This window comes from Myodes glareolus, chromosome 2, assembly GCF_982192425.1.
Source record: "Myodes glareolus chromosome 2, mMyoGla1.1, whole genome shotgun sequence".
Classification (NCBI taxonomy): Eukaryota; Metazoa; Chordata; class Mammalia; order Rodentia; family Cricetidae; genus Myodes; species Myodes glareolus.
Genome location: NC_142027.1, coordinates 118,753,814 through 118,780,905, shown reverse-complemented (window position 1 = coordinate 118,780,905; position 27,092 = coordinate 118,753,814). Strand labels below are relative to the sequence as shown.

The 27,092-nt window shown below is 49.8% G+C and overlaps 1 protein-coding gene and 1 long non-coding RNA gene across 6 annotated transcripts in view; one reads left to right on the top strand and one right to left on the bottom strand.

Moving 5' to 3' along the window:
• The window catches only part of Tmem132c (transmembrane protein 132C), a 305,762-nt gene extending 278,994 nt beyond the window's left edge, over window positions 1-26,768 (top strand). Inside the window, exons 5-9 of one of the 2 annotated variants that reach the window (XM_087903619.1) lie at window positions 3,910-4,053; window positions 12,622-12,827; window positions 13,734-13,812; window positions 15,049-15,240; window positions 23,982-26,768. In XM_087903619.1, the coding sequence (XP_087759745.1) occupies window positions 3,910-4,053; window positions 12,622-12,827; window positions 13,734-13,812; window positions 15,049-15,240; window positions 23,982-25,163 (1,803 nt within the window). In that variant the 3' untranslated portion in view covers window positions 25,164-26,768. Of the gene's footprint in view, window positions 1-3,909; window positions 4,054-12,621; window positions 12,828-13,733; window positions 14,008-15,048; window positions 15,241-23,981 lie in introns of both variants that reach the window. The other variant, XM_087903618.1, reaches the window with a different exon arrangement.
• LOC125400031 (uncharacterized) lies at window positions 3,668-15,115 on the bottom strand. 4 transcript variants are annotated; one of them, XR_015737291.1, is made up of 9 exons: window positions 15,002-15,115; window positions 14,554-14,734; window positions 13,909-14,364; window positions 11,630-11,717; window positions 11,030-11,089; window positions 10,818-10,936; window positions 7,044-7,199; window positions 4,513-4,694; window positions 3,668-4,094 (listed from the first exon to the last, which is right to left on the bottom strand). It is a non-coding gene; the product is annotated as an uncharacterized LOC125400031 (long non-coding RNA). The 4 variants fall into 4 exon arrangements; XR_015737292.1 differs by having other exon boundaries at window positions 13,909-13,953; XR_015737293.1 differs by lacking the exon at window positions 4,513-4,694.
• Window positions 26,769-27,092: the final 324 nt, after the last annotated feature.

Genomic DNA, 27,092 nt, shown 5'->3' with positions numbered 1-27,092 from the left:
GCAGCCAGTAAGGAGGGTTGCAGGTTCTATTGGCATCGTCTGGTATTGGGATTGCCTCTGCTTCTTGTACCACCTACAAGAGCTACAGAGGTCCGAAGCTCATCCATTCTTGAATTCAGAGAAGACCTTTCTCCTTCTAGATGAGATCATTCAGGAGGTCCTAGAAGAAAAGTTGGTCACTGAAGAAGAAAAGAGAGAGATGAAGGATATGGACCCCTCACGATGGGGCTATGTTTTGTTTCATCTTCAGGGATTTGGGGGAAAACATTAGAAATATACTTCAAAGACAGAGAACTCAGACAAGGTACAAGGAAGGGGTGGACTAGGAGAAGGACAGCATGGTCAGACGAGGACCTGACTGCCCACAGCAATAACTCCAGCCTCAACTCCGCCAAATGACCCCAGGTGGGCATAGGAGATGCCAATGCTTCCACCCTAGGTGACTGTGACCATCCAACTGTGGTGTTTTCAGTAATCCTGCCGTGTCATCGGACAATCAGAACCCTGCGAGACATGGAAGACCAGGGTGCCCCCTGCTTAGTTGACGACACCCCTGAACCTGCCACCTAACTGGGAATGTGCTGTTGTGCATGTGAGTACAGCATGCAGAGCGTCTACGTGATTCTACAGTGTTCAGCAGACAGGAAGGGAGCCCCATAGTCATCCACAGACATAGTCCCTACCCCAACCCTGGGCAACCAGAGAGGCTTCCTGTCCTATGGTTTAGCTGGATCTAAATGGTCTTACCTGGTGTTAGGTTTCTCTGCTCTGCCTATCTGGTAGCCTGTCTGTGGCTCAGTTCTTGTAGCTGAATCATACTCCGCCCGGTCTCTTTCATACCCAGAATCTCCTCTCCTGAGAACCCTGGGGATGCTCCCCACAGACACTCCAGGGATAAGCACCCCAGGCACAACTGGTTACTTCCCTGTCATTTTTAGTGCGTCTGTATCTCAGACTTCTTAATGTATCAAAGGTAATTCTATTCTCTTTATAGAAAAGATTAGAAAAAATATAATTTGTTCAGAAATGGACCTAGCAGTCGGTGTGAGAACATATTACATGGGAATCTTTACTAGGAGCTTCAGGCTCTTCCAGGATTCGAAGAGGCGGGAATGATTTAACATGCCTGTGTTGTTGATTCTTTTCTGCAAAGCAGCCTAGTTACCTGGTGTATAATGGGGTTGTGAGTGGGGAGACAGGAAAACCAAGAGGTAATTATTAGCTTGAAGCCTCCAGGTGGTGGTGACACATCCATGTTCTCGTGTGGCTTTGACATCCTACTCATGAGCCCCTGTTTGATCCTCATAAAGCCAACAGGATGGCATGTGTTCATACAGAGGGCTCTCTCTCTTTCTCCTCTCTCTCTTTTTGTCTCTGTCTCTCACTCCTCACCTCCCCCACACGGAAAGTGAGGAGGGAAGGAAAGAGGGAGAGACAGAGACAGAACTGCTCCGTGTCCAGAACGGACTAAGGAGAGATGGCCTGTGGCAGCGTAACACTTCTCTGGATTGGGTCTAAGGCCGGAGATCGGAAGCATCACTGCTCCCACCAGACCCTGTGAAAAGCTTCCCCAGGGCTCCCGCTGGAGTCTGGGTTTTAGAAAACAGTGCGGTGTTGGGCTCTTACCTAGTATGCTACCCACATCATTAGGAACTGTGCACCACTGGAAAGGTATTGGGGAAGTGGAAGAACCAAAATGTTTGCCTACTCTGTTGGTATTAAACACACACAGCACACACATGCACACAGGCATGGGTGCACACATGGGCACCCCTGCAGGTGTGCATGAGCATGCACATTTCTAGGTGTGTGCCTTTGCCAGACCCGGAATCACGATTTGTCCCGCCAGCCTCAAGCACGTTGGGAAATACTTTATTCACCTCATCTGTGCTAGCCTGTGCAATACTCCAAAAGAACTCAGAATAACAGTGATCTGGATTTGCCGGTTCTGGGATGTCAAATAGTCACAAATGATATAGCCACCTCATCACGAAGACTCCGGATAAATGTGATCTAGGTGATTCTGAAGTTGACAGGAAAGCCAGGGAAGAATTCATAGTGCAAGACTCACTCTGCCCACATAGCAACAAACTTGCTGAAGTTGACTGGTCATTGCAATGGCTGTTAAATACAGGGCACATCTCCCATGAGTGTGAGCCGAGCTATTTCACAGGCGAAGGGTTTTTTTTTCCTTGTTTCTTATTTCTGTGACTGTTAATCCCTGAAACTGATGTGGCTGAAATTGCTGACATCCAACTACGCTTGACCAAAAATGAGGGCTAACGTGAGATGACAACGACAACAATCGTGTGTGTGTGTGTGTGTGTGTGTGTGTGTGTGTGTGTGTGCAGCTGTGAAACTGTAACAACCATTTAGGAAGGTAATCACAATTAGCCCATAAGGGACCACACTGCTTAATGAAGTCATTCGCTGAAGACCATTCCGAGAGAGAGAGAAAATGAAAGACAACCCTGTGCACATTACCTGTACTGACCTTGACTTGCAGGATTCCAGTGCACTCTGTAGAGGCAGGCAGAGCCTTGTTCATCTGCAGGGTAAGGGACCTGACTGAGGATCTGGGGCTCTGCTTTTACCAGGACCCTTCTGTGCTGTGTGTCTACTTCAGACAAAAGGTCACCCTGAAGAAAAGCAGGGTTTGTGGAGAGGGACTTGGGGGAAATTGAGCCCTAGGTGAAAGGTGCCTGTGGAGCCTTAGACTCAAAGGTCTGGTTGCATCTTTGTGCCGGCCATCAAGAGAACTGCATGCAGGTGGTAATCACCCTGCAGACTCAAAAGAACAGTGTGTTCTCCTCTGTCACTCAATGGAGTCTGCATGCGATTTTACAGAACATTGACACAAAGAGACTGAGCAACTGTGCCTGTGGGTGTGGTGGAGCTGCCTCCCAAGGGACAGCAGAGAGGGACAGTTCGATTTGCAAAACAAAATAAACAAATAACCAAAAAACCACTTCAAAGAGGAAACTTTGGGCTAGGGGATGTGGCTCAGTAGTAAAGCACTTGCCTAGCTTGTAGGAGGCTCCCGGTCTCATGCCCAACACAGCAAAGGGCAACCACAGACAAAGGAAGCCCCTCAGTGAGTAAATCACCACTGGCAGCCCCAGCTACTCGGCATTCTAAGACATGAGGGAGGACTCACCCTATCTCCTTTCTGAAGGGTAGAGGTTTGCAACCCGAGGGGAAAGCTAGCTAGCATCAGGGCCATGCCCCTCCTAGAAATTGTCTCCCTTTGCCTTTCCTGTCTTCAGCACTCCTTGGAGGAGTGCTACTTACTGGCTTGTTCTTCCTGACCCGCTCAGCCCACTCTCATAAACACCTTGAGAGCATCTGCCCAGCGGTGGCACCATCCACAGTGGGCTAGGCCCCTCCCAGATCAGTCATCAATCAAGAAAATACCCCACAGGCAGATTTGACGGAGGCAGGTTTTCAGTTGAGGTTTCCTCTCTTCCCAGGCTGTCGAGTTGACAAACGAGATTAGCCATCATACCATTTGAGAGGACATGCTCCCAGGCTCTGAGCATCTTTTGCAGGTAGAGACAGGCATTAGTCAACCCAATTTGGTACCTTTCTTCCCAGAATACTCAAAATTGGTTTCTGTTACTTGCCAGCCAGCTGCTGTACACTTCTACTGGGTCTCTGCGATACTAAATAAAGAAAATGTGTTTTTTATTGCTATTGGAAGCAAGGAAGATGGTCACATGTAAGTCAAAAGTCAAGCACTCTTAGGACTCTGTTCCCAAGAATGTTCTTCTGATGTCATTCCTAAGGACAGTCCCACACTGCATCTAACAGGAGTGGCCCAACGCTCACCTCACAAACATGCTTAAGCAGCACCTAGTACCAACGGGATGGAGACTGTCCCTTGACTTGGTGTGTCTGGTTCTTTGGCAGGACACCGAACTCCTGAACACAGCCATCCTCACGGGGAAGACGGTGGCCATGCCTGTCAGGGTGGTGTCGGTGGAGGAGAACAGCACCGTGAGGGACATCTCAGAGCTGGTGGAGTGCAAGGCCATGGATGAGGAGGTCATCAAGGTACGTGGGCCTGCCGGGGATCTGTTCCAGCCTTTCAGACCCTGGAAAGGTTTATACTGAAGTGAGAGGTTCAAATGGGGTTCAGGTACCCACACTTGCAGTGGCTTTACTCACCATTCCGCCCTCACTTCTTCATTCTGCCCATTGTAATTGTATTTTTCAGATTTCTCCGTCACTTCCATTCTTTCTTCCTGTTCCCTCCCTCTCTCCCTCCTTCCTTCCTTCCTTCCTTCTTTCTTCCTTTCTTCATTCTTTTTTCTCTCCTTCTTCCCCCTTCTTGAATTTATTTATCAAATTAAGCATAAATCTATTTACCATAAAGAACATTGTTTTTTTTTAAATCTATACCTCAAGAAATGCCTCTGAGGGACTGAGAACACGTGCATTCGCTCTCACTCCTGTTACTTATCTCTTCCTCTAGAAACTTTCAAAGTAATCACCCTTATTCACTATACTCACCATGCAGTGCAGGAGAGACCTAAATCTTCTCTGAGCTGAATCCAAAGATGGCGAGAGCAGAGGTAGCCAATGAACTGGGCTGGTAGTAGGTGGGGCACGGGAGAAGTTGGTGGAACAACATAGGATCTCAGTTGGATGGGCAGCAACTGGTTGGGAGGACCACTGCACATCTGCTTAATTTTCTAGAGGCAGAGAAGCTACCTCTCAGCCTAAGCAGGCCAGGTGGGAAGCAAATCCAGAAATAAATGCCACCGTGGCTACACGGAGAGCAACCTTTAACTTCACATAAGGGGTAATGGCATGGAGCCCGTCGCTGATATTTCCAGGGATGCAATCAGTATCTTTAGGGAAATAAGTGTGTTCAAAATGAAAATTGCCTCCTGGAATGAAACAGGAGGTGGCCATCCCCTGGCTGTTGACACAGCAGAGCAGAGTGTCCAATCAGCAAGAGAGGTGTGGAGCCGGCAGCTTTAGTGTAGGAGTGAGTTCCTGCAATCAGCCCCATCTGCAGTACCTAGCTCCTCCCTCTGGGTCTTAGGCTCATATCCTCAGGACCCGTGCTCTTTTCCAGGGCTTAGGTTCATCTCCTAGACTCATCCCTGGGATTCCGGCGCTAGTCTGAGGTCACCAGTTCTGCAGAGCTCCTGTATGCGACTGGGCACACTGTGGGGCGAAGCGGGGAGTGTGCATATAACCAGTACCCATTCCGCCGCGTGTACAAGATGTTGGGTCCAGATGCTTTCATTGTCATGGCTTTGTGTGACAAAATGGGGTTCCCGGGTACCCCATTCCAGTAGTTCCCTAAACCCATATCTTGAATGCCATCTCATAAATGGGTGTAGATGGGGTTCATGACACATGAGTATGTAGCTGATGGTATCTTGGGGGAGGAACCCTGGCTCGGGAAAACTCTGGCCTTGTGTTATGGGCAGTAACTGACCACAAGTCTGGGAGTTCTCTGGCATCTTGGGAGAGCCCAATAGATACGACACACTGATCCATGTTCCCCCATCCAAGCACTCTAGGAAGTGTCCCCTAAACAGATATCTGCCAATCAGCCAATGGCTACCACTTCCTAATGACTCCTGTTTGGGTCACTCAATCTGTCCAATCTGTCAACTTGGCCCTGTGGGGAGGGTAGCTGTTCTCAGGTCTAACATGTACAAACTAGTGTTTTATACAAATGGCCACACATTTATAAGAATGACATTAGGACATCCATATTATTTTTCACCATGGACTTTTTAGTATGAGATTTTATTTTTAGCTGTGTGTGTGTGTGTGTGTGTGTGTGTGTGTGTGTGTGTGTGTGCGTGCGCGCAGAGAGGCTAGAAGAGTGTGTTGGATTCTCTGGAGCTGGAGTTTATGGATGGTTGTGAGCCTCCATGTGGATGCTGGGGAAAAAAAAAACTCTGGTCATAAGAGCAGCTACTTCCCTTAAAAACTGAACCATCTCTCCAGCCCCCTGAACTTTAGAATTATTTTTGATTCTTTAGAAATATTTTTAGTTACTATAAAAGGTAATGGGTTTCCATATATATTCTCCATATATATTATATATTTTCATATGTATTGTGCTATTATGTGTCATTATGCCTCTTCTTATCCAATCCCTCCCCCACTCTCCTCCCATCCATCCTCCTACATCCTGGTCCTCTTCTCCACTCCAAGTTGCCCTTCTTTTTGTCACACAGATTTCATCACCTTCTCTTATTCCCCTCCCTTTAGATCTCTTCTTCCCTCTTCATCCACTGTCTACTCTCATGCGCTATACACATGCACATAATCTACTTGCAGACATGCACACATACATAGTTCATTGACAGACATGCATGTACACACATACTTCAAACACTCACACACAGTATATTCACAGACACATACACACATAATCCATGCACACACAAATAAGATGTTCATAGACATACACACATAAACCACCCATGTATACATAGAATATAATCACAGATATATATGCACACACATATAGCCTACACACAAACTCTGAAGTCAGTTTCTCTGGACCCCAGATATTCTGTATAACAGTGTCGCAGGTTCTTCTTTTTGTGGCTTCTTCCATGTGTACATGGCCTTAAGCACACGCACACACATATACATAAATATGTGTAAATATACTCAACATGCACAAGGGCTTTTTGAGCCCTAGTTTGTTTTGTAGTAACAGCAGCTTCTTGCAGTCATTTGCCAAGATTCCTGGCAGTGCATTGTGAATCTCTCTGCCTGGAAATGTTGGGCCATGAAAGCAAGCCAACAGCCTGGTAAAAAGGCTTCCAAGGCTAAAGAATCTATTCCTTCTCTGCCCCAGATGTAGCTTCATCAGTGCCTCAGCATCTGTCTGTGAAGACGACCTTTCTACCTTGAGGTTCCTTTGGGAGATGAAGGGTCAGGACACTGGAGAAGCGCAGTGAGCAGCTAGCCCACGGCTACCCAGAACAAGGGTTGCGGAAGATTAGATGCTGTATCCGTATTGCCAATGTCTGGGTGGCATCACAAAGTGTCTAGTCCCCTACCTTTAAAATAAAGCTGTCTCACAGCCGGTGACATGGCGTGGATCATGAGCCTGAAGTTGTTCTACTTGATCCTTGAATCACACGAGTGTTGACAGTGCACAGTTGGTGTCTTCATAAATCACAGGCTAACTCACTCCGTGAAGACTGATGGCTGTCCTGAGACAGGGGTAACAGGAAATAAAACAGCTGAGGACCCACCCTCACGAGCCTGGCCACTGATGGAGGAGACCAACAGCAAAAGATGCAGAAATACTATCCAGGCATTGTGCTAAACAGTATTGGGTTGGAGTGACTTTGAGCAAGATGGCCTCCTGGAAAGGGACGGTGGAGCCTATTAAAAAGGGGGCATATGTAACATTAAGTGCCTGCTTGTACAGGGCTGTTTGAACCTGCTCTGGGATGCCCATGATGGCCTCCCTAAGGGTGCTGCCTCAGTCCATAGCCTAGCCTGTCTTTTTCCAGGTGCTCCTAGGGCCGTAAATTGCTAGACACCAGCAGTGATGGGCTAATGATTTGGTATTTAAGGGAGGAATCTGTGATATTTCCAGTGTGGCCTGTCATAATCTCCAGGCATAAATTCAGTGAGTGGATCTCAGGGACCTCGCTGCAAACTTGTGGCATGGGATGAAAGGGTATCAACCCCTGTGAAACCAGATCCCTGCTCAGGCTCCGGGACACAGGAGAATTCTCTAGGGTTTGTTTGTCCCAGGGTTCCTGTTGATACCAAACTTGACTGAACTTACTACTATTTCACAACGTTTCAGGGATAAAGCATCACTACTACTTAATGGCCCTGGAACTATGGCTCTACCAGTGGTCCTCTCTCCCCAGAGAATACCTGGCAATATCTGAGACCGTTAGACTGTGATATGTCGGATTGGGACCACTGACATCTAGGGATGCAGAAGATGCTCATAAGCATCCTACAAGACACATCTGACAGCTCTAGTCAGTAGGGCTAAGTAAGGCACATGCCCAGTGTTGGGCAGACAGCAGTGTTCTGTGGGGTGTTGCTCATGTCCGGAAAGTGTCCAGTGTGGCAACTTAGTGTGGAGGCTGGAGACAGACAGAGAGAGACCCTGCCCACACCTTTGCTTGGTCACTTGCCTTCCGAGTGACTGCAGGGAACCCAGCCACTCTGAGTCTCAGTATCCATGACTCATCTGTAGAGCTCCCAAGACCCACGTGACAAAGACAAGCCTCCAGGGTTAAAAAAGATAGGTGTGTGGGCAGAAGAGATAGATAGTGCTTGACTTGAAAGCATAGGTATCTTATTCAGACTCAGTTTCTCAGCGTTAGTACAGTTAACATTTAAGGTGTACCCATCGTTTGGCATAAAGGACTGTCACTGAGTCTTTCAGAGTATTGATATGCAACCCTGGCCTCTTCCACAGTATCTGCCAACTGCAGTGTTCTACCCCATCCCCCAATCATTAACACCATGATTTCCAGAAGGGGCCAAAAGCTGGGACAGAGAAGACAAAGAGACAGCAGTGGGAATAGTAAGAGGATGTGGCAATGAGCCTGCCCGTGAGTTAAGGCTTTTACAGAGTCTAGAAGGGGTCTAGGATTCAAAAAATATTAAAGCTTGTCCTGGGCTACAAATTGAAGATCTAGGTCATATGTAAGCCACAGTGGTGTCTTCCTAAACTAATGGCATTTGCAAAGTCCCCATGTTCAAAGGCCATAACCATGTTCTGGAATGAAGTGAATGCTGAGCATGCTTTAAAGCTCATGCGCCTCCCAACACTGTAGGTCTGGCAGACACCATCTCCTCCCACTGGTCTCCTCCAGCCCTGCCCATATCTTCACCAAGTTCCTTCCTTCGGCTCACACTATTTTCCTGACCATCTGTCCCCTGCCTGAGCTCAGAAAGGCACAGCCTGTCCAAGCAGACTGGCCCGGGGTGGACCAAATGGACAAGGGCCAGAGCAGCCTTAGGAAGGGTTCCGGCATGCTGCTGGCCTGGCTGAAGTCCACATCCCGCTTGCCAGTCAGCGGCTCCTCTCCGTGCCTGCCTTTCCCTGCCACCTCAGCAATGGAAACGATGCAGAGAGCCATGTGGCAGGAAGGCCAGCTGGGTCAAGGCCACCGTCTCATGTTAGAGTCTGTTAACGTGCAGGGTTGGAGCAGTCTGGGTGAGCGTTGAACTTATGGCTATAAATGGAATTCGTCCTCTCTGCTGTGGGCAAGCTGCCCTCCTCAGCAGGCCTCGGGGTTCTCATCTGCAAAATAGGATACTGCCTGTATGCCAAGCTCCCCTGAGGTTTCCGCAGCACTGGTGGGAGGGCATATTGCAAGTGGGAAATGAGATCTGGTTGCATGGGAGCCGTTGACATTCTATATGTACAGAGCTGGCTCATGAGTTCAGGGATGTCCAGGAGGCAATTTTGATTTCCCTGTGCCTGAATTCCACTCATCCACAGTGGAATTTCACCAAAATAGAAAGGAATTGGGCCAGGAGTCTGATTATTGAATTTGCTGCATTTGAAATGTGCATTATGTAATCTTATTTTGACAAGAAGGCCGAGCAGGGCTAAGGTTTGTGAGCCTCCCGCTAGCAGAGATGCGGAAGAAAACAGTTGGATATTCGAAGATAGGCTGCTATTAGAGATGGCATTTAAAGTATTGTAATTAATAATTATAATTAATAATAATTAATATTAATATTAATAATAATATTGTGCAACGACGGGCACAATAGGGATAGAAGATGCATAGCTGTATCACTTGAAGGAGTGATTCTCAGAGGGTTCCCAGGCTAGCATCACACAAGACCCTGTGAGGTATGTGAGTATGGTCCCACCACAATCTTCAAAAGTCAGAGGCTGGGATGGATACCACAGGCTGTGTATCCACAAACCCATAAAGGCCCTAGTGGCTAGATGAGAGTTTCCTAGACATCAACGACTGGCAGTGGGCACCTATGCTTTCTCCATGGAAACTGATTCACAGGGTCTCCCCCAGGAGGCAGGTAGTGTCATCAGAAAACACCAGCCCCTGAGGGCCATCAAAATAAGACAATTGGCTATGTACCCCACAACCTAGCTTTTCCCCTCCAGGTCTCCGTGGACAGGTGCCTAATGCTGGCCCGACTGCCCACCGAGCATCCAGTTCACGTGCACAGCCCACTAACGGAGATGAAAAGATTCTGAGAACCACAGCCAATGAGCTGGAAACATTCCTGCAGGGATCAGTTTCTTTTTGTAAGAGAACCTGTTCATTTTGTGCGGTACCCTCGTCCCCACTGCCAGCCGCTTAGGACATGATTAATTCATCCGGAGACTTCCCCAGACACCGGCGACACCATCAGGAACAGAAGGGACGATGGCGCTATCGTGTGTAGCACCGTTGTACCTTTGGTGTCCCTCCTAATCATTTATATATTCTGGAGAGGCAAGGTTCCCACCCACCCGAGCTCAGAAAGGTAATAAATGAGGAAAGTCAATGGTCTGTAAATTACAACATTGATTAAAGATGTGATTAGTGATAGACTCTATGCTTGGCTATTATGCTAATATGTTCCCCGATCCGGGACAGCATTTACATGCTAATGATAAGTCTGGGACAATGACTGAAATTGCTTCCCATCCTCACACAGTGTGGAAACTGTTTCTAACCACTCTTGACCGGTGACTGAAAAGACCCCTTCCTGCGGCCCCTCCCAACTGCTCCATGCCAGTCCCCAGCAGATGGAGAGAATTCTCTCTGCCCAGCCCTCACCATCTGCCCCGCAAACAGAAGAGACAAAAGTGGGGCCCAGAGTAGCCATACCTGGTCCTTCCGCAGAAAGAGTAGGGTGACTGGTCACAACAGCTATTGCTCAGTACAGGGTGTTATGTGGTGGGGTCCAGATACCAAGGTGGGGCTCTGCTCTTTCCAGAGGACACTGTCTAGTAGGAGATAGATATGAAAATGACAGTTGGAGCTCAGTGTGGTGTCGTGTGGGTAACACCATTAGCTCAGAAATGGTTGCCGGACTGTACCTGTATGCAACTTGCCAGCACAAATCATCTCTAAGTAGATTCTCATTGCAGTCAATGGACCTAGAAAGGTTAAGAACTTGCTGGAAGTTTTCAGATTAAATTCTTACGTATGCGCCACAGTTGCTTCTACCTCATCTTAGGGTCTCAATTGTTTTGGCTGTACCACCCTCACCCCACTCCAACCGCTCACCCCACTCCCACTTCTTGCTTCTCCCCCACCCCTCACCCCACACCCACCCCTCACCCTTCTTGAGGACAAGGCTTCTAAAAGAAGGAATGGAAGGAAAGGGGAGGGAAGGCAAAGGAAGGAGAGCAGACCCAGACAAAGGCAGGAAGTCACCCTGATATCCCACCCCACTCTTATGAGAACAGTGATAGTCCAAATGTAAAGATCCCAGAGTTCCTGGGTGGAGCAGCATCCCGGGGACTCATGACATGCTCAGGCCAGGCAAGCTGGGGTGGAAGTGTGTCCCTAGACCAAAGTCTGAGAACCACGGATGACCAATGGAACTGTGTAGGGGAGGGGTGCAGAGACTGTGAGAAAGCATGTGCTGGGAAGGTGCCAGGCCCCTTGGCCATCTGGGGAGTGGAGCCGCTTACCTTCTGAGCAGACATCAGCTTGCATGATGCTCCTGGAGGCTCCCACAGGCCCTGTGCACACCCAGACTTCAGCCTCGGCCACGGTTCTCTGCAGATTCAAGTTCACCAGGAGCTTGAAAGCCCTCACCTCAGTTTGTTCTCTGCTTTCTTTCCCAGCAAAGGCAACCTCAGCCTGAGAACTGGGAACTGGAAGCTGGAAAATATCATGCCTCTTGCCCATGAGATGGGCAATTATGGATGCTTTCACGAGGCACACAGTAGCAGCCAGTGCACCTTTCCACGGGCCTCTCTCTTCCTCTGCATACCCGGGTCTGCTTTTGCACTCTTACTCTCTAGGTTCGGTTTCTCATTAAGCCAATGACACTGAATCCTTGTCGGGGGCTCTGCGCTGGAAGCAAGTCTGCTTCACAATAAAGTCGAACAAACTGGAGGCAGAGCAGATGGCTCAATCTAGAAAGTACTCACCAAGAAAAAGTGAGGACCCGAGTTTAGATTCCCTACACCCGTATGAAAACTGGGTGTGGCAGCACATTCCTGTAATCCCTGTTGTGAAGGGGCAAACACAACAGGACCTAGAGGTTTGCTGGCCGGCCAGCCTAGCTGAAATAAATGAGTTCTAGTTTCAAAAATAAGGTGGAAAGTGATACTGGAGATACCCAACATCATGTGCTTTTGTGTGCATGTGCTCACATGCTATATGTACCTACAAACATATACATCATACATATATACACATGCATACATACATATGCACATACACACACATATATATACATACACAAAATACATAACACATACAAACAGTACATACATATGCACATACATATACACATGTACATATATGCACACATATCCATACAAATTCACATACATGCACGCACACACATACACATGCATGCATTCTCTCTAAAAGAACTGAACGTGGGTTATCAACACGGCCACGTGACCTCCATCTTCTCTCTCTCTCTCTCTCTCTCTCCTCTATCTCGCAGGTGTCAGACCACTGTGACTATGTCTTTGTCAATGGCAAAGAGATCAAGGGCAAGGTGGACTCCGTGGTGAATTTCACGTACCAGCACCTGAGCGCACCCCTGCATGTCACTGTATGGGTGCCCCGGCTTCCCCTGCAGATCGAGGTTTCTGACACAGAACTCAGCCAGGTTAAGGGCTGGCGGGTTCCCATCGTAGCCAGCAAGAGGTGAGCCGTGGGTGAGAAGATGTCCTCAGCCACAACAGCACTGATTGAATTTACAGATGCCATTGACAGGACCAGGGCAGGACCCAGGATGCAGTAGAAGCTGGTGTTCCCACAGCCATGATCTCCCTAACCCTGACAGAATACTCTTTGGAGGTCACAGTTCCAGGTCCCCTGGCAGAGTGGGATGATGTTCACCCTGGAACAGGGGCTTCCCATTGAAGAAAGCCACCAACCATTCCCCTGTGTGGATCACAGTTTTCCCCGAACAAGCACATCTCAGCTGAGTGAGGGCTGCCACCAAAACCCAGCATCTCACTCACACTTCTCCCTTACAGACTGTCAGGTGGTTCCCAGGCAGTTCCCCAGAACCCCTTCCTTTTGAAGAGTCAAGAAGAGTAACTAGTGTCCTAGGGAGATGATTCGATAAAGTGTTTGCTGTGCAAACAGAAGAACCTAAGTTCCATCCCTAGACTGTGCATTAAAAGAAAATGCTGGGCATGGGCGGACAGGTGGGGCATTGATATTCAACCAGCCTAGCCTAATCCGTGAGTTCTGAACCTAGAAGAGACTTTGTCTCAGAGGAAACAGAAAATGTCTGAAGATGACACCTGAAGGTGTCATTTGGTTCTACATACACACACGGGCACACACACACACACACACACACACACACACACACACACAGTGGCTGCTTATGGGGCCATGTGAGCTTAGGAAATGGCAGCTTTCCTTCATTTTCCAGGCAATGCACTCAAGCCTCTGCATTGCCCAGAAATGGATGCCTGGCTCCCATGGGTACCCAAGACTTGAGCATTGACTTCTGAGACTGAGGCATACACCTGCCCTCTTGTGGTGCTCTATACTTCTTCCCCCCACGTCTGAGACAGCACCTTTCCTCCCACACAGACCCACTCGGGACAGCGAAGAGGAAGAAGAAGAGGAGCAGAGAGGCCGGGGTTGTGCCCTGCAGTTCCAGCATGCCACGGTGCGCGTCCTCACCCAGTTTGTGTCGGAGGGTGCTGGGCCCTGGGGCCAGCTGAGCCACCTCCTCAGTCCAGACTGGCAGTTTGACATCACCCACCTGGTGGCTGACTTCATGAAGCTGGAGTCCCCGCACATAGCCACCCTGCAAGACAGCAGGGTCCTGGTTGGGCGGGAAGTTGGGATGACCACCATCCAGGTAGGAAGCAGGGACTCGGGCTCTGTGTCCTTGGCTGGTACCATTCTTCCTGGGACTAGGGGTTCCCTGGGGTAAGGCAGGTCACTGTGAATAGTTCATTGTCTCCAGGATGGCTCCACAGGGTGACATGGGAACAAGAATTGGCCTTGGGCCAGCCCTTCCATTTCCAGCCTTCTCTCACCCAAGGGAGCCCACCTCAAGGGCTGCACCCATGTTCCCACCAGCCCCACCTCCCACATAGTTCTCCAGACTGGCTTCTACCCCCTTGCATGAGACTTGCCTTTGCCCTGTGTATACTGCTGCTGCAAAGGCGAGGGTGAGCCTGGAATTTCCCTTCTCGCTTCGAGACTCCATTATCTTGTGCATTTAATTCAATACAATTTATAATATTGTATCACTCAAAAGAATGTAGAGGGTGGTTGGGTTTGGGTCAGATAACAGACAGGCGTAGCTTTCCTCCACCCCTCAAGTCCCACTTGGCTTTTGCCACCCTTCTAGAATGTCCTGGAGGATGCTAACCCCATGGTAACTGTTCTATCATTTCACCTGCACAGTTCCAGCCCAACCCTGGGCTTGTAGGATGAGACAGGGTGGCTTTCTACGGAGAGGCAGTGTGATGATGGAAGGCGGGGACTGGTAGAGTTCTGCTATCCCAGCCGATCCATAGTTCCCTTAGAATTTAATTCATGCTGCACCGAGTCGATGTGCAGCTCTTCATGCATGCAGCCTGCGGGATCAAGTACACTTAAGTAGGTTGTGCACCGTACGAATGGTCCGTTACCTAAAGGGAAGGGGCCGTTCCTTCTTAAAATGGAATGGTTTTGTGATTATTTCTATTTACCAACAGAAGTAAAGTTTCAGGGAAGGGCTGCTCAAAAAAGGCTCAGCGTGGAGCCATTAACAGTGACAGAAGCCTGTGCCTCCTTATGGTCTATGTTCAGAATCTCTGGCCCATCTAGAGGGGAGTAGGGGATCTTACCACGGGTTCCTATACCTGGAAATGAGCATGATGGCTCTTTTGTGCCCCCACTGTCTCCACAGGTGCTGTCCCCACTGTCCGACTCCATCTTGGCAGAGAAGACTGTAACTGTGCTGGATGACAAAGTGTCCCTGACAGACTTGACTGTCCAGGTGGTGGCGGGGCTGTCTGTCACCCTGCACCCCATTGCAGAGAACAACAAGGCTACCACAGCTGTGGTCACAGCTGAGGAGCTGCTGCGTGCCCCCAAACAGGTAGGGGTTAGGTGGGACAGGGAGGCCATGGGGCTGGTTGAGCAGGGGAGTGGAGAAAGATGACTGACTGACAGCATCCTCCCGCTCCGACCCACGCCACAGTCCCACACCACACCACACTCCCTACCGTCCCCATATTCCCAAACCTCACAATGCTCCCGTGCCACACTCCACTACCACCATTCGACCCTCTTCCAAACTTCACCGAGCTCCCAACCCTCACCCCATTACCAAACCCAACCCAGTGCATCCTCTCACCCATTCCAAGCCCTTACCCAATGTCCAAACTTTAAGTCTGTTCCCACCCCTCACCCAGCTCCCACCCCTCACCAGCTCCCACCCCTCACCCTTTCAAAAACTTCTAACCCCTCCCCCACCACTCACCCCTTAACCAACCTCACTCCTCTCCCACCCTTCACCCAGCTCCCACCCCTCTACAAACTCCCACCCCTCACTCAGCTCACACCCCTCTTCCAGCTCACACCCCGCACTCAGCACCCCCCACGCAGCTCCCAATCCTCACCCAGGTCCCAACCCTCACCCAGTTGAAACCTCCACCCAGCTCCAACCCCTCACCCAAGTCATACCTTCCCCTGACCCTTCTCCCACCCCTCACCCAGATACCTCCCCTCACCCTTGTCCCACCCCTTACCCAGAGCCCTCCCTCACCCTTCTCCCACCCCTTACCCAGAGCCCTCCCTCACCCTTCTCCCACCCCTCACCCAGATCCCTCCCCTCACCCTTCTCCCACCCCTCACCCACACCCCACCTCACCCTCTTCCCACCCCTACCCAACACACACCCCTCATCTATCTCCCACACCATTCAGCTGCCACCCCTCATCCAGCTCACACACTGCACCTCTCTCCCACCCCTCACCCCTCACCCAGCTCCCACCCCTCACCCTTCTCCCACCCCTCACCCCTCATCCATCTCCCACCCTTCACACAACTTCCACTCCTCACCCAGCTCCCATCTGTCACCCATCCTTTAATCCTCACCCAACTCTCAACCCTCTCCCAGCATCCACCACTCCACCTGTTCACACTTTTCAACCAGGTCCCATCACTCACTCGGCTCCCACCCCTCTTCCAGATCTCACCCCTTAACCTGCTGCCACTCCCACCCACTCCAAGCCCTATAACACATAGCACCCCTCACACGACTCCCACTCCTCACTCACTTCGCACCCATCACACAGGTCCCACCCCTCACCCAGCTCACACACTGCACTTCTCTCCCAGTCTTCAACCAGCTCCCTCCCCACACCCAGGTCTCACCCCTCAGGCAACTTCCAACCCTCACACAGCTCCCACTCCTCATGCACCTCCCAATCCTTACCCAGCTCCCACCCCTCACCCAGCTCCCACCCCTCACCCTGCTCCCACCCCTCACCCAGTTCCCACCCCTCCACCCAGTTCCCACCCCTCACCCAGTTCCCACCCCTTACCCAGTTCCCACCCCTCACTCAGTTCCCACCCCTCACCCAGCTCCAACCCTTCACCCAGCTCCCACCCCTCACCCAGCTCCCACCCCTCACCCAGCTCCCACCCCTCACCCAGCTCCCACCCCTCCACCCAGCTCCCACCCCTCACCCAGCTCCCACTGCTCACCCAGTTCCCACCCCTCATTCAGTTCCCACCCCTCACCCAGCTCCCACCCCTCACCCAGCTCCCACCCTTCACCCTGCTCCCACTCTCCACCCCACTCCAACCCAAACTTACCCCACTCCCACAGCCTCCTCCCATTCCTTCCCCAATTCCTTCCCCTGGGCTGAGGAGGCAGTGGACAGACCAGGTCAACTGCTCCCTTGTGTTTCCCTAATGATACAGATTCCTCCAGGACCCATATACCCCGGCAGGGACAATCCTGCCTGCTCTCTGTCCCTGGTTCTCTGTCCCCAACTCTCTGAAACTCCCTTGTGCCTCACAGGTCCCTGCCTGACAGGTCCTTCTGAAATCCTTTCCTTGCATTTCTTCTGATCTGAGATGTGTTCCCCTGAGCTCACTCTCCCCTCCGCACTGTTTTGGCTCATTTGCACCCAGAGTTTCAACCCCTCTGCTCACAAAGGCCATCCTCACAGCCCTGCCAATCTCTGCCTCCTCTCCCACTTCCATTATGCATTCTCTACACCACAGAAATTACTGCTAACATGTCCTCCACGCCTATGTTTGCTTTTGACCTTATGGAAATGGGCTATAGGGTAACTTGTCGTGGGGGCAATGCTTTGCAGAGCTGACCCTCCGCTGTGCACGGTAGGCTCACAGCAAACACCATTACAAGTCAGTGGAGGTTGGGAGCTGGTAGAAAGGGAGAAGAGAACATGGAGTACCACATACTTCTGAACTGAACAAGATTCTGGAGGTAGAGCTCTGGGAGGGCCCAACCTGGACCTCGGTCCTTAGAGGGAACCACTTCATCTCATGTCTGAGAATTATATTGGAATCAACTATTGTGAGCTACAAAGAAGGTCTCTGTCACCATTCCCTCTGTGAGTGACAGTTACAATCCATCATTGTTAAGAATAGAAGCATTGGGGACCTCATGACTCCACCAGGGTAGGCCTCATATTGGCTCAGGCATTTGTTTCCAAAGCTGGTTCCCACGGGTGACACACAGTCAGGAGAAGTTGGCAGGCTGCAGTGAGACTCCATGTAAACCCCAGTGTGGACAGAGTGTGCCAGGAGTTTGGCCTGCTGTGATTGGCATGGGCAACAGGCTCTAGGCCAGACAAGGAGGCAGTAGGGCCTCCAGTCCTTCGCACAGTATAATGGAAAAAAACAGGCTCTGTGGGAGTAGACACACTACTAAGACAGAACACAGTGACCATCTGTGCAGGCAGAGCAAAGCCGGGGAGGTTTGGTGCTTCTAGAGAAATCCAGAAAAATCCTAGATGCCCTGTAGGGTTTAGTACTAGCAGACACAAGCTGCCTATTTTATGACTGAGTTAGAGGTGCCAACAGGTGGCACATGATTTGTGAAATCCACATGACCTCATCATCCCTGCTGTAGGGTCCAAGAAGGACCCTGGAATGGTACTCAGCACACCTGGGTGTATCAGCTAGCTACTGCTGTGTAACAATTAGGACTGCCTAACAACTTACTGCAACATTGTCCCAGTTCTGTGGAAGCCCAGCTGGGCCCTGCACTCAGGGTGTTACAGTGCTGACTTCTCATCCAGGGAAGGATCTACTTCCAGGGGTTTGCTGTTTGGGAGCAAGATCCTTGTTGTGAATGACGAGGTCCCCATCTCGTAGTTATTGTAATTGTCTGGGTGCCTCACTTAGGTCCTTGTGACCATCAATTCCTTCTTACTCTACTTCTCACCTCCCTCACCCACAATATAGTCTGCCCCAGGCTCTGTCACCCTCCTCTACCATCAGCAGCAGGAACTGGTGACCCTAAATGGGGCGATAACTCCACCATCCCCTGGCTAGGTAGCCCAGGAAGCCATTCCTGTCCCATAGAGAACTGCACCATGTGACACAGATGAGACAGGCATCCCTCACCATGTACCCAGCTTCTGGAAACTCTACCAAGCTGTCTTTGAAAAGCCATCCTGAGCCAGGCAGTGGTGGCACATGCCTTTAACCCCAGTACTGAGGAGGCAGAGGTAGGCGGAGTTCCAGGACAGCCAGGACTACACAGAGCAACCTTGTCCCAAAAAACAAAACAAAACAAAAGCAAAAAAACAAACAAGCCATCCTGTCCAGCACAGTAGACAGTTGCTACCTCACTTTGGTCCCGAACATCAACTAGAGAGACTGGAAGTGCCTTCCAGCCTTGTCCAGTCTGCAGTGATGGCTCCTCCGCCCTTCTCCCTGAAGGCAGGAATTGACAGTGTGTAACGGTTTGTAAATGAGAGTAAAAAATTGTTACACGCTTGCAGCCCAGTTGTGGAGAGGTGGAGACAATAGGATTCCAGAGGGTTGCTGGTTAAGTCAGACCCTGTATCAAGGTGGAGAGTCACTGAAGAAGACACTTAATATCAACCTCGGATCTTCATGTTAGAAAAAAGATGAGGGTCAAAAGAACAAGAAAAAAAGTCAAAAATATGGAAACTCTTTGCTAAAATGGAACATGGATTGGAATGGACAGGCAGCATAGCCTCTAGGATATAGGATTAAAAACCACTATCCACATCCAACATGACCCATCTGTCTTCATCAACCAGCAGTAATTGCATGCCCAGGCCAGATGCAGGAGACTCATAGATAGAGCATCTTCAGTTTGCAAGGATGGCTCTCTAAAGAAGCAGGGCCTAAATCACTGGTGGCCACGTGTTATTTGAAGTCACTTGGCATTTATCGTCTTGGGAGACGTGTGTTGGATTCTCCAGGGAGGCTTCCAGCCTTGCTGTAATGAGATGATAGCAGGACCAGATCTCAATCACAAGACAGAGCTGATGGAATTGGCCCTGACCAGACTGAAGTTTCAGTCCCACTATCGGTCCTTCGAGCAAGACTTGGTTTATATTAACGTCCTTCTCTGTCCAGGTGGGGGAAGAAAAATTAATTCCAGATGAAAGGCAGCCACAATGCACAGCATTTTATCTCACAAGGCAGACACTCCTGTGTGTGTCATTCATAGCTTCCTTTCTGAAAATCTAGGATACGAGCCTTGCTTATTTTTAAGCTTGGGTGGAAGAAAAAAATCAAATGAGTTGCCTGAGATTCCGGAAGGAGGTCTGAGTATGAGAATGGGCCTTATTGGGTGACAGAGATGGAGCTCCAAGTGTAAAAACCAAAGGCACAGGGCCACATTCTGTCCGTATCAGTTTCCCCACATGCTGAGGCTGAAGCCAGGATTGCTTGTTTATCTGGACAATCAAGGCCCCTCAGCAGACAAAGCAGACAGTGTGCGAGGAAGGGAAGGCAGGTCCTGTATCTACATCATCCACTCTGCCACTGAGAGACCGTACCAGACTAGAAAAGGCCAGGGATGTACCACGCTCAAAGGACGAGGGAGCTGGGTTCGGTATAACACCACTGATCCATTGTTCATCCGGGACAGCCCTGGTGGCTGTGAATTCCTTGGCATCTCTGGCTTCACTCAAGAACTCAGGCTCCAAAGCCAGGGGATGCTTGTGAGCAAAGATGAATACGCAAAGTTGATGGTGGAAAGGCAAGCTCGTAGCAGCTGAGCGGCAGGATAACTGTTCCACACCATCTTGAGACTTCAAGTTAGCGCAGAGTCTAACTCAGAAACATAACTAGTCACCTTTACCCTTTTTTTCTAATCTTTGGGCAAAATCCTAAGTGTGCCCAGCCCTCACACTCTGAGCTTTCTTGTTTTTTGTTTGTTTGTTTATTTGTTTTTCTGAAAGCTGTATGGACCCCACATAGAGCTGCTTGCTGACTTCTATTGTTGGCGTTAACTCAAGAGATGGGAAGGGTTTCTCTCTCCCTCTTCCAGGCAGCTGCCAAGATTTACATCTTGCCTGTCCTGTATTTTTCTCTCAACCTCCAATAAAATGGTCATGCTTTAAAATAGCGGGGAGCAGAGGGTCAGTGGTGGCCAGTGCAATCCCCCTTGCTCTACAGAACTTCGCTCTGGCTTTTCTGTTTCAAACAGCAGAGACTCAGCCTCAATTGCCCTAAACAGAAGGAATGGCCTGTAGGCAGGCATTCATGCCTTCAGGGACAGCCAGTGCCCAGACAGCACCGCCTGAAGTCTTCCTTCCACTGCTGCCGTTTGTCTTCGCGGTGGATTGCAGTCACCATTGCTTAATTGTGCCTTTCTCATTCCGACTTCCTCCTGAAGCTTGTAACTGGACCACTGACTGTCCTTGCTCTCCTTATCCCTCTCCATCTGCCTGTCTTGTCTTTTATGTCTTCCTAGTCCTGAGTAACCATGCTGGTTGTGTTGGCTGGTGAGCTGGCTCTCTCCTTGGGCGTGCCTTGCCTGCTGCATAAGGCATCCCAAGAGACTCACTCACTTTCTCCCTTCCTCCATTCTTTTCTTTGAGATGGGGGGTCCCGTGTAGCCTAGGCTGGCCTCCAACTTGCTATGTAACTGAGATGGACCTCTCAGCTCTTGAGCCTCCTGCCTCCACCTCCCAAGTCCCAAGACTGCAGGCTTTTGTCAACACACCTGCTCAGTTTTCCGTTTCTAGAAATTCTGTGTAGGTCTCCACATATCCCTGCCTTCCCCCCTCACCGCTGCTCTCCTAGTACAGATTCTGCTTCAATTTTTCCTTTGCCATTTTATTTCATTAGCAATCTTTTTTTTTTCTTGGTTTATTTTAACCCAGCTTTTTCCAATTGTTCCTGCATCTCTAATATTAGTCTGATCATCTTAGCTTTTAAATTATTATTATTATTAGTAGTAGTAGTAAAGTGTGTGTGTATGTATGAGAGTGTGTGTGTGTGCACACGCATGTGCATGCCACAGCAAATGTGTGGAGGTCAGAAGACAAATTTAAGCAGTCTGTCCTCTCTCCTTTCACCTTGACAGTGGGTTTTTGAGATTGAACTCCTGTGGCGTCAGCCTTGCAAGTCAGTGCTTTGATCCACTCAGCCAGTCCACAGACCTCCTGTGTGTATTTTTAACGCGCCTTTTGTGACACCTGCCGCCTACCCACAGATGGAGTTTTGCTTTTATCGGGAGAGCCTTCTGCAGCTGTTGCTTTACCTTGCTCTGCTCCTAAGGAGCTCCGTGTGGTTCGATATTCACTTGGGTCCAGCTTCCAGTCCGTTCCTCTGCTTCCCTTCCCTGTAACCGACAGGCAGTGCCACACCAGCCCAGGACTGAATACAGCTTTCTTATTTCCACCAGTGGCAGAGAGGAAATAGATTTTTCAACCTATCTTCTGTAAAGAGGCTCCCTCTGCCTCCTCTTGCTGTCACAATAGGGGCTGAGGTGGGTGTGGCCAGGGGAGCAACCAGAAAGGCTCCCACAACCAGGACTGGTCTAGTGATGAGGGTAGAGCACCACAGTGAGCCTTTAGGGAAAGGCTAAGCATAGCTGTTCTGGGTACGCCTGACAATGAGGCTTGGGCACTGGCTGATCCCTGGGTCTCCAGTATAGCACAGCTCTGCTAACTTCTTGCTAACCTGACAGCTGAGGGACACGCTGCTTAAACTTGTTGTAGTGGCATCTGTTTGGCAAGAGAGGCATCCTCTGAGCTGACCGCTGATATGCATAGGTTCTCTGTGATTCCTTCTTAAAGAGTTCCAGGTTTGTCCCGGTAACCAGGAGGTTAAGGCTCTGTCCACGGTGCTGAAGGTGAGGGCTCCCACAGGAAATGCCCTGGAGCAGTCCATCTAGGTGGGTCTGTGTCCACCATTTCATTACATTATCCCTGGTCTGTGCAGTAGGCAATGTCTGTGCTTACTGGGAGCATAGCAAGCATATGAGGACGGAGCCAGAAGTACTCAAACTCCCTTCCCTGATCTCCACAGTGGAAGAGTTTTTATGTCTGTTTGGGCCTTGGCTGAACGATTGCAGGTCTTTTTTGGCCTGAACTTTGCTGGTTTGTTGGTCTGTTCTAAGGCAGCTGAGCTGAGCCTACCAGATGTCATAGGCATGTCACTGTTGGCCACCTGACAGTCCTGCAGAGTGGGCCATGGCACATCTGGGCCCTGCAAAGGGAAGATAATCTTGCTTTTCTGTTCCCCCCACACACAAAGCAAAGGGCACTTTTTAGACCCTGTGGAAGAATAGGGTGGAGAGGGGAGAGAAATTAGTCAGGGTCCTCTAGAGGAACAGAACTAAAAGGATGAAGATCTACATTAAATGGGGATTTAGCAGAGTGACTTCCTGGCTGTGGTCCAGGTAGTCCAATAATGGCCGTCTCATGATGGAAAAGTAGGGAGCCTGGTAGTTGTTCAAAGTGAGAGCTTGGATGTCTCTGCAGTTCCAGTCTAGCTCAGGAGTTCTGGGTGATTCCTGAAGGGCTGCTGGTCTTCAGTCCATGATGAAAACCTGAAGTTGGATATGATTCCAGCAGCAGCAATAGGATAGATGAACTTGCCAGCAAGAGGGCAAGCAGGCAAAAAGCAATGCTTCCTTTCCTCTCTGTTCTTTTATCTGGGCTGCCAATAGAGGTGCGGCCAAGGTTTAGTGTGGGTCTTCCTGCTTCAGGTAATCTGATTAAGGAAATTCCTCCCAAGAGTACCCAGAAGCAAGGGCTTCTATTGATTCTGGATGTAGTCAAGTTGACAACCAAGATTAACCATCACAGGAGAGAAGACAAGCTTTCTCTTTTTTTGAGACAGTGTCTCATGTACCCCAGAATGACCTCGAGCTCCTGATATCCCTGCTTCCAACTCCATCCCAAGCCCTGAAAAAAAAAGGCATGCTCTACCACATCTAGGCTAGGCAGTATGGGGAGTCAAACCCAGGACTTCATGAACTCTAGGCAAGCATATTACCAACTGGTCCACATTCCCAGCCCGTAGTTTCCAGTTTCAGGTCTTTTGCTCTGGCAGAATTTCCTGCCTCAGTTGCCCACCTCTACAAGTCCCCATTGTCCTATGAGGCTAATGAAGCCCACAAATAAATGGTTGACAGATAACAAAAAGCCAGTCCAGGACTGTGTGTGTTTTCTGCATCTGGCTGATGCTGGAGCTGTGTTAGGGTATCTCTTGGATGGAAAACATATTCACTTCCCCCACCTCATTGACACCAGATCAGGACTCCATGTCACCCTTCCTATTTCTTTGGTGTTGTTCTAGGATGAGTCCCTGGAGATAAGGCACCCCCCCCCCAAGTGGTTCTCATGGTCTCTGTCCCTGCAGGAAGCTATAGTCAGCACATGGCTCCAATTTAGTGACGGCTCAGTGACACCCCTGGACATCTATGACACCAAGGACTTCTCCTTGACGACTACCTCTTTGGACGAGATGGTCGTGTCCATCCCACAGCCCCTCTCACCTTGGTGGCCCACTGTGGTGGCTGAAGGAGAAGGCCAGGGCCCATTGCTCCGAGTGGACATGTCCATCGCTGAGGCCTGTCAGAAGTCCAAACGCAAGAGCGTGCTGGCTGTGGGCATCGGCCACACGGGGGTCAAGTTTGGATGGGACGATGCTGACGCCATCAAGACTGGAGATAAGGATGAGGAGGAAATAAAGAACCATGCCAGTGATCGCCGGCAGAAGATTCAGGACCTGGAACGCCCAGGCCAGGATGAACGCTACCATGGCAACTCTCCTGGGGATCGTGAAGAAGGGGTCCCGCTGAGTGCCACCACCACGGCCAAGTCCCTGCTGGATAACAAAGTGGGGAAGAGTGGCAGGCTGGATGGGGCCAGGCTACACAGCATCCCCATAGACTTCACCAACTTCCCAGCCCATGTGGACCTCCCCAAGGCCGGAAGCACCCTGGAGGAGAATGGTCTGATGCAGACCGCCCATGGCCTGAGTGACCTGGAGATTGGGATGTATGCCCTCCTGGGGGTCTTCTGCCTGGCCATACTTGTCTTTCTCATTAACTGTGCCACCTTTGCCTTCAAGTACAGGCACAAACAAGTGCCTCTGGAAGGCCAGGCATCCATGACTCACTCTCACGACTGGGTATGGCTGGGCAATGAGGCAGAACTCCTGGAGAACATTGGGGATGTGTCACCACCCCAGGATGAACACACGACCATCATAGACCGAGGGCTGGGCGGCTGCGAAGAGAGCAACCACCTGCTTCTCAATGGTGGCTCCCAGAAGCACCTGCAGAGCCAGGTCCACAGGCCACCAGGCTCCGGGGGGCGGCAGGGCAGGGAGCTCAGGCAGGAACCTGCAAACTCACCCACCTCCAAGATGAAGAAGGTGAAGTTTGCCACCTTCACCATGCCACCTGAGGACAATTGCCCCACAGTGAACTCCATCCTCAGTGGCAACGATGACATCAAATGGGTTTGCCAAGACCTAGATGTGGGCACATCCAAGGAACTCAGAACCTATCTGGAGAAATTCCAAGACAATGTGTAGTGTTCTGGCCACCTCTCCAACTCAGACAGTGTCCTCCTTTCTTCCTTCCCTCGGCCGAGTAGCTGGATGGAGCAAGCTCCCGGTGGACTGAGCAAGGAAGACTGGGGCCCACAAAATGCCAGCTAGCTGTTTAGAAGCTGGGAAGGGAGGTTTTTATATTAAAGGGTTTTTTTGTTTTGTTTGGTTTGGTTTGGTTTGGTTTTTTTTTTTTTAGCAGTTGAGGATGGATAGGTTTCCAGAAGTTTGAGTCTCTGACTCCACAGGGAGGCAGAGTGGATCCATGACAGAACTGCTCAGAGGTGAGAGGGTTATTTTCTGACTCAAGATACACTGCAGACAAGCTACCAAAAATATTTGTTAAAAAAAATACAAAAAAGACAAATAAAAAGACACAAACGACTGTTGGTTTATATTTCTAACAAAGGAACAAAATGTAAACATAGGGCTCGCTAAAGAGGCAGCCTCCATTTTAATTCAATCTTCATGTTTCTGAGGACAGCCTGTGTCTGTCAACCTGGTGCCCAGGACGAAGAACATCTTCTGATCCCTGGTTGTCTCTTAGAAAGAATGATTCTATATCCCTTTTTGCTTCCATGTCTCCTTCTTGTGTCCTAGGCTTCCATTTGATTGAATTCCATGCTTATTTCCAAGGACCAAGTGGTATATTTTCCTAAATGAAATATAAATTATATTTCTATTCACTAGATAGGGTTTTTTTCCTCTTTTTAGGAAGATCATCAATGAGTCTGAGTTTTATGTGGTAACATTAACCTGTTTTTATATCTCCCTGCTTTGTTGATGTTTTCTGGCTTTTTTTTTAAACAATATAGGAAATGCTCAGCTCCTCCCGTGGGAAGAGCAAGTCCCATAGCCATCATCAGTTGGGTCAGGCCAGTGGGTGGAAGAGTGTTCACCGCTGTCTGAATGAGACGTGACCAGGAGAACAGGGCACACACTGTGACACCCGGCCACTCCCTGTGAAGTCAGAGACTCGGTGTCTCCGTCGGTGTGAACACTGTAGAGAGATGGTAGTCCAATCAGAAGAGCAGGGTGTTTCCGAGCCAGGCAGATGGGCCATTGGCTACCACAAGAGACAGCCAGCACTGTCCTGAACTAACAGAAAAGATGCTTGGGAGTAGAGTTGAGTTATCAGAGTTTATTGGGCAGGGTGAACCAACGTAAGCTCAAAATGATTAAAAAAAAAAATCTATGTTAGATTGTCAATCAAGCTGTGGCTTTGCACAGCCGTGTGACAGCACAGAACAGAATCGTGTCCACTCGGAGCAGAGTGATCGCATGAAAAGCAGAACTCCTAGGATGTCCAGGGCCTGGCGCTTTCCGTCCATTGGCAGAGGGAGAGGACACCCGGTACTGTGACCCTCAGCTGAGCAGCACTCATAGACATACCAGGGGATGGCCATGGTTTTCATTTTTTTTTCTCTATTACTAAAATCTGTAGCTGAGAAAAGGTCCTGGAAGCCTGTCCTGGTGACCTTGGTTGGACATTGGACACGTATATTTGTAGCATTTACAATAGATTTTCAAAGCTATTTATTTAACCTGTGGTGGCAGTTGTCATTAAAACGCTTGCCATGGCTTCACAAATGAGCGTCTCCTGAGATTTTCTTGTTTCATCTCCTTCCCGCCCTCCGATCCTGACCAGACAGAGCTGCAGCATTCACCTGTTAAAGAAGAAGTGACACACCTGCCCCTCCCTCGCTTCATTCGCGGTCAGATCCAGAGTTATTTCGATGGGATATAATCTCTATCATATACCCACTGCCACCTACCTGTCCCTGGGTCACAGCTGGTCACGACCCAGTCAGGAAGCAGAGAGAGACGAATGCTGGTCTCAGCTCATTTTCTCCTTAATATTCAGTCTGGAGCCCCAGTCCATGGGATGGGGCTGCCCACGTTCAAGGTGGGTCT